This window comes from Choloepus didactylus, chromosome 3, assembly GCF_015220235.1.
Source record: "Choloepus didactylus isolate mChoDid1 chromosome 3, mChoDid1.pri, whole genome shotgun sequence".
Lineage (NCBI taxonomy): Eukaryota > Metazoa > Chordata > Mammalia > Pilosa > Megalonychidae > Choloepus > Choloepus didactylus.
Genome location: NC_051309.1, coordinates 141,031,889 through 141,039,780, shown reverse-complemented (window position 1 = coordinate 141,039,780; position 7,892 = coordinate 141,031,889). Strand labels below are relative to the sequence as shown.

General features: G+C 35.7%; 1 protein-coding gene and 1 pseudogene across 1 annotated transcript; both read right to left on the bottom strand.

Annotated features, from left to right (window-relative positions):
- Positions 1-601: 601 nt before the first annotated feature.
- Positions 602-1,717, bottom strand: LOC119528821 (mitochondrial carrier homolog 2-like). The gene has a single exon (XM_037829068.1). The coding sequence runs from the start codon at positions 1,635-1,637 to the stop codon at positions 726-728; it is 912 nt and encodes a 303-aa protein (XP_037684996.1). The 5' UTR covers positions 1,638-1,717; the 3' UTR covers positions 602-725.
- Positions 1,718-5,219: 3,502 nt separating this feature from the next.
- Positions 5,220-7,892, bottom strand: part of LOC119530459 — a 42,752-nt pseudogene continuing 40,079 nt past the window's right edge.

The window sequence follows — 7,892 nt, the reverse complement described above, 5'->3', positions numbered from 1 at the left end:
TGAAATACAAACTACTCACCTTCTGCAACAACAAAAAGGAAAGAAAAACAAGAACTGAGGAACAAAAGATTATACACAATTAGAACTGTATGATAATATAATTTAGGGACTGGTGAAGACTTAGTTCTTAGAGAAGAGAACTACTGCTGCAGTATTTGCCTTTATGATTTTATGTGAAAACAAGAACTTCTTCTGGTAACACAAGTCATTAAACTTCCTTTCCAAATCTTGCTCACTGTCTATAACTGTTCTTTTTGAGGTATGAAAGAGACAATCATATGTATTTAGAAGCATATAATGGGAGGCAGACCCTAGTGGATGCTGCCTATTCTTTTTAGGGCCTGTTCAAGAAAGGTAATTCATAACCTTCTAAATAGTTTATCTTTCTTCTTGGGATTCTACTTTTCATTTTACAAAATCTTAAAGTTGAGATTCAAATCACACAACAATCTGCCTGCAGCTTTAGGAAAATGCAACTTTTTTTTTCCTGTTTAAGTAAAATAAGAGTGAAGCAAAAAGAGTTTGAAGAAAAACTATAGGGGAATCTTGGTATATTAGCTTGTGTTGGGGAAAAGAACAAAAAAGGCAGACACCAAACACCTCCATTTTCCCGATTAAATGATTATTAAAAAAGTGTGCCACACTGTATAGAAATCAACATTCTCTCCCATAATTCTGTGCATCTGGAACTACAGAAATGTCATTGTCTCCCCCACCCCACATCTTCAAATTAACATTCTCAGGTCACAACAATAAGTCTTCCCAAAGGGGACTTTCCGGAAAAACAAGCTATTTCCTCGGCTCATATTTCCCTCTTTTTGTAGCATGCACCAGCAATCTAGCCAAGAAGTATATACTGGGGAGTAAGGAGGGGATCCACCAGCAAGCCCACAGTTGTTGACAGCCATAAGATTAGAGACAAGCACAAAGGGATAGGTCAACATACTGGCAAAAAATCCTGTGACAACTTGGGAGTAACTCTTCATTTCATTCATGGTGGAAACCCCACTGTCCAGTGCATAGGTATTGACGAGGTAGGCCAGTGAGTTACAGAGCCACAAAGAAATGATGTCACCTAGGAGGCGAGGAATAAGACCCGCAAAAAATCCTAGGATGCCTTCTTCCCGATAGATGGTTACTATGGAGTCACAAAGTCCACAGTATTTGGACTCTCTGCCAATGAACTGTACCATGGATCTCAAAGTGATCACGTGGAAGGGATGTGTGATGAGGGTAGCAGCAGAACGGGCCATCATCTCTCGAGTAGTCTCTTTGATAACTCGGTCAAAGGATAATGAGACTTCTTTCTGTACATTCCCAGGTCCTAATTCCTCAACCTTTTCACATTCCTGGTAATGCTGTAGGATTTTACCATGGACCACAGTTCCAAGGACTCCTGAACACAGTCTTGGAGTTAAACCTGTGAACAACCCACGCTTCCCATCGATGCTGGCAATGTGCTGAGCATAACAAAAGAGACCAGGAAGCTGACATACTTGCCGCCCAAAAATATTTCGTCCTATTGTTGGAGGAAGAGGCTCATATCCCACCTGGATGAGCACCTTCACGTACATCAGCGGCTGGGACAGGATGGTGAGACCGGAGCCCAAGAGCACCTGACTGGCCGCGTCCGCCATGATGGCACCCGCGGACGGATGGACAGACAGACCCAACCACCAGACAACCGAATCAATCCCTGGTCACGCGCCAGGGCCGCCGGCTTCACTGCCTCTAATGTTTTTTGAACCCAGGTTTATTATCTTACTGTTTCCCTAATAAATCAATGAGTTGAATAATTTTTGACTTGTATTCATTCTATATTTGAAGAGAATAATGTTTTAGCTTTTGAAAATTGTACTTTGATCCTTTTGGAGGGCCCACTGAGGTGCTTAAGTGGACTAACCTGCCATTAAACAACACAGATTGAAAAGTATACTTCACAGCCAGATTAACCCAGGTGTGTCTTTTCTTGTCTCCCAGAGTGAATCCCAACTAGAGAACTCTCGGTTCCTCAAGGTCTTCTTGCTTTCTTTCTGATTTTGTATTTTGTTGTTGTTGTTTCTCTTTCTTGGCAAAGTTGGTTAGTCTGTCTGTGTTTTGACTAACTTACGGGAAGGCACAGTAGTGTCCTAGAGCCAGATCATACTGGCTTGTGAGAATCAAATACACTCTCTTCCCAATTCTGCATTTGGTGACATCACGTTGGTAGCTTGAAATCAGTGGAGAAATTTACACTATGGAAATCAGCACATACTGCACATCAGGGCTTGGTTTTGTTTTGTTTTGTTTATTTCCAGAGAGCTTACATCTCTTTTCACAGACAGGTCTAGGGACTTGTGTTCCATGTCTTGTCTCGGTACACTAGCTCTGTCTTAACTCCATAATCCAGATGTCACCTGTTTTAGTTTTTTTGCTGGCTCAAGAAAATACCATGCAATGGATTGACTTAAACAATGGGAATTTATTAGCTCACAGTTTTGAGGCTAAAAGAAAGTTCAAGTTAAGGTGTCATCAAAGGCAATGCTTTCTTCCTGAAGACTGGCATTCTGGGGCTGGCTGCTGGTGATCCTTCAACCTGGGCGCCCCTGTCACATAGCAACATACAATGGTGGCCTCTCCTGGCCTTTGCTTTCTCTTCCTGATTCCGTTGATGTTCCATTTCTGGTGGCTTCTTCTATGGCTTTCTCTCTCTCTGTTTGAATTTCATTCTGCTTATAAAGGATTCCAGTAATAGGATTAAGACCCATCCTGGGCCACACCTTAACTGAAGTAACCTCATCAAAAGGAAGGTCCCACTTACAATGGTTCATACCCACAAGAATGGATTAAATTTAAGAACATGTTTTTCTGGGGCACATACAGCTCCAAACATCACAGCACCTTTGTAAAACTTGTGTTTTGGTTGTGTCCCTTTCTAGGGCTAGACCTAGGACAGTTAGGCAGTTCTCCATTGCATGGTTAAGAGATGACCCTGTGTGTATGTAATTCTGATATGCACAGGGAGATTATTACGGAGAATTTGGTCTTATGAGCTGATCATTTGATGATCTATGGCAGGTGGATAATGGTGATTTATTTTCTATCAGGTAAGGGATTATAGTAATTCAGATTGCCAGCCTTTTTGTTTATCTATTTGTGAGCTCAAATTAATTAAGAAAATATGTAGGCCCAATGGAAAGGAAAACAGACATTTGAGAACTGGACTGGTGAGTTTTTATGTTTCTATGTTTACTCCTAATCTGTAGCTGACGTTGTAGAGCTGAAGCAGCAAGCTCTCTGTGTCTGTAATTGAGAAAAGCTATTATCTTTCCATGTGTGAGCATGAAATATTTTCTTACCTCTGGAGGGTATTAAGAAATTAGATTATAAGGTCTCTTAAATTAAAGGAACTCTGTCCTAATTAATTTATAAAGAATAATAAGCACTTACATAAATCTAATTATTCCTAGAATTCCTAGAAAATAAATTCTAATACTTTAAATGTTCCAGCCTTTTAAGAAAAAGAAAACTTCTCTCAGAAACTCCTACCTCCAAAGAATTTTAATTTAATAATTTAAATATATATCACATATATAAAATATAATCCATAAAAATCTAAATTTACATAATTAAGGTGTATCTTTGGATACATCAGAATACTTTAATTATTTTAGTTCAAGAAAAAAATCTACAATTTTTTTCTATATTTCCCTGATTTTCAGTAGTGCTATGTATAATATATTTGTGTATTTTATTTTTTAGAAGATTTAGATCTGTTTTCTGAATTTGCTCAACTTCGTATACTGGTTCATTGATGAAGTAAATTAACATTATCACTTAATAATGTTTAGGATTATGAAAAATGCAAAATTATATGTCTAACAAAATTGAATTACAATTCTGACAATCTTTTTTATATCAACAGACATGTTCTATAGTATGTTAGCTGAAGCATAATTTCCAAGATCCTTAAGTTAACTTTAAAATCTTAGACTAATGTTACTAAACTAATTAATGGTAAACCTTTGGATACTTAGATAATTGCTAAGATAGAATACAAAACTTGATTAGTAGTTTTAAAATATATGTACCTTTTTTCCTTATTTTACTGTTCTCTAGAGCATTATACCTTTGGATCATGTTAATAAACATGTTCATTATTGCCATTTAAGGAGGTATAAAAGTGATGTGTGTAGTTGTGATAGCCATATTTTTTGTGATCAGGGGCTTTCCTAGACCTAAAAATGCTTGTATATAACATACAATTTCCAATTATCCATCTCCCAGTTTTCTCTGTGAAACAGAGGTTAATTTGTTTAAAGTTGCAGTTAATACAGGCAATTAAGAATATATTAGTAGCAATAGTAACAGAGAAGTACAATGGTTCCAAGGTAACATAATGTGTTTTTGTTTTTCAAGGAAAAAATGAGTAGTTTTGTCCTAAAGGGAAGTGTCTGTTTGTTCCAGAACGTGAAATAGGATAGGTAAAGATAAAACTTGAATGAATATAGAAAATTATAGAAGATTTGTGGAAAGTAAATCATATTTGTCTTGGTAATCTGAAAAGAAGCAATAGAATATGTTAAAATTTTGGCAAAGCTTTCTCAGCTTTGATGGGTTTATTCACAAGGCAAATTTTAAAAAGGAACTTGGAACCCTTTATTGCCAAATATTAAATTAATGCAAAAATAGAATTTGGCTTTCTCTCTTTTAAAGTGGTCTTAGAGCTCTTAACAAGGGGGGATAAGCAATTATTATTTACCTTTTGTGCAATCTGTCCAGATAACAGAGATTTGTATTGCACCAGAATCATTTTCTGTGTTTTGGGTTGATTTTATGATGTCTATGATTTTTTTTCTTTCAAAAGATGAGGGCTTTTAATTCAACAGAAAAGAGAATGAAGTAATTTTTGATGGAAATGATTCAAGTGTTTGATGTACAAATTTTAAAAACCAGCAGGAAGGATAAGGTAGATCCAGGAGTTCTTAATACATCATCATACAGTGAAGAAACAATACTTCTAGAGAATTCTCTTCAGAAGAAGTTTAAATGGTCAGTCAGGGTAAGAAATACTGCACATAAACATGCACATGAGAAGTCTAAAATCAAGCTGTGAAAAGGGATCTATAACTGACACAATCTGAGAAAAGCCAAAAAGCATTTGCTCTCTTCAATCTTTACAAATAAAATAATTTTAGGAGCAGAGACTTCTGTACTAGACTATTATGACTAAAATACAATTAAAAAAGTCTTTCATGTGATGGTGCTGATTTCATCAGCACATAATTTTTTTGGCTTATTTCCTTTATTCTTTCAAATTCAGCTATCTGATTAAATACATTAAGTAAACTTTGAGGTAATTTTTTTTTATAGTTGTGCTTTCTGAGGGCTCTTTGCTATTTAGCCCATTTTCTGGAACCTCTGTTTTAACATCCTCTCCAGACTGTCCTCACCTTCATATGCTCCATGATTTGTAGTTAGTTGATATCTTTGCTTGTGTCTACTAAAATCATGTGATCCAGAATAACTATATATTTATATTTGTCAACTGACTTCCAAGAGTAGTCTGGGCTTGCTGGTGAAGTGGAATACCTCACTGAAACCGGATCCCACTTCCAGAGTGCTCTTTTTTTTTTTTTTTTTTTTATCCTGTCATCTGAATTCCTACAAAAGGAATCTGAGGAATTTCTTCTACAAGAAAAATGCCTTTCTGATTTATGTGGCTTTTGTTTTGCTACTACTTGCTTGAGCTTTATAGCTATTGTAAATATCTCTTGGATCTTCAGACCTACCTCCAAAATCATCTGGTACTTCAACTGAAAATAAAGACAGGATATCTATCTTTCTCTATTACCTGTATCTTTTGATATGGTAACCTATTCTGCTCTTCCAGTAGTTTTTCCACTTCTTGTTCTTGGTTAAGAAAAGATGCCGACCTAAGGATGGAAATGGACAGCACTCATCTTTTCTGTTCTGATTGATCTGATTTGAGGATGCCTTGGATGAATGCCTTTTGGGACTGTGGGAAGACTCCCAACAGTTCCTCTTCCCTTTCCTATGTCTTCTGTGAAAGAAGATGGTGAAGAAGAAACTATATGTTTGTGAAGTTTCTGCAAAGCATCCTCTGCATCTTTAAAAGTCTCATCCAAAGCCAAAGCTTTCTTATAGTAACTTTCAGCATTTAAAAATGTTTCTTCTTCTAACTGCCCTCTTCCTTGTACAAGTGTCTGACATTTTCTTGCATTCCTGTGAGTTGGACAGTTTTCCAATGCAAGCTCAAACTCTTCTATTGCTTTGTTCAGACTTCCTTTCATTGTATGTAACCAAAGCTTCCACTGTTTTTTTGCCAGTTTCTAGAATCTTATTGTATTCATTCACAGCATCCACAAGGCATCTAATCTTAAAATAATCAACTCCAATCTTCACACATCTTAAAGCCCTAGATGCAGATCATTTCTTTCTTTATGTAGAAGTAAGATGTCTTCAGAGAAATTTTTGCTTTATAAGCTTCTCATTAAAGTTGGTGGCTTAGATTCATCTATTCCTAGTTCTTTTGGAGGAATTCAACTACTCCTGGATTAGCAAATCCCAGGAAACTCTGCACCTTGTAAATAATCAGGTCAAAATATAATAACACCAGCCTCTTTAGTGATCAAGAATAATTTTTTGAAACTATTATGATCAAATGGAGAACTATTAAGAAAAATCACCCCATAATTTGAATGCAAAAACAGAGAGAGAGAGAGAGGCTTCATGTCTTTCCAATGTCATAAATGGTATTTTTTAGCAGGCCCATTCAAAGATTACTGAATTTTCTTTGCTGTTTATTATTGATTAGCACTCAGATACTATGAAGGTAAATAATATATTGTAGATTTTTCCCAGTAAAGATGCAAAAGATTTCTGTCCAGTAGAAAAGATAACTGCGAAAGTTATGGTTTTATTGCCCTGTAAGGTATTAACCCTTCTATCTCTAACCTAAAAAAACTTATTTCAGTCTTCTTTTCTGATGGACTATACAAACCACAGTTCCTCAAATGCTCTTTGAATCAGATTTTCCATCTTAGTAGGTTCCTCATTAATTAATGTGTCAAATAAATTTTTCACCTGTATTTATTCTATATTTGTATGAAAGACATGTTTTTAAATTTAGAAAATTACACTTGACAAAGACCTGAGTCAAAAAAGTGAAATGTTTGTCCAAATGGTTAATAAAATATCATTAATCCAGAACATACTGTACTCTACACTATTCAGCTGACATCTGTGGCATTTCATTAGGTTCTGGGTGTCTCATTTTTATGGTGACACTGTCTAAATAGAAACATGCAAGAAAAGGGCAACTAGTATGAGAGGTCTTGAAAGCATGTTAGATGAAGTTTTAATAGAATAGTCAATAACTCAGACTTGAGAGAGATGTTCTGTGGCATTTTTAAAGATTTATCTCTGATTCCATCAAACATGACAAATCAGCTATATGAATTGGGGAAAGTCATATAATTTCTGTGCATTTCAGTTTCTTTATTTGTAAAATGAATGAATTGGACTTGCTCTAAAATCCTAAGATATATGTACTCAATACTGAAAATTTATTGAACAAAGGACAGATTAGATTTATTGTGTGCATTTCTTGAGAGCATGAATAAACCTTCTGGTTAGATGTTTAGGCACATAGATTTTTGGCTCAGTGTAAGGAAAAGCTTTCCAACTATAAGAACTGTTCACAAATAGAATAGGCTACCTTGTAAAGTACTGAGTTTCTTGTGGAAAGGAAGGGTTTAGGAGAAGTTGGTAACAACCTGTCAGTTATTCTATAGAGAGGACTAAGAATCTGTACTTTCCTAAGTCTACATAGTTTCTCCCTCACACCTGTTCTATAATCACCATTTTAATCTATTTATATTCATCCTGAT

Coding starts and splice junctions, on each gene's coding strand:
- LOC119528821 (XM_037829068.1), bottom strand. CDS start 1,637: ATGGCGGACGCGGCCAGTCAGGTGCTCTTGGGCTCCGGTCTCACCATC.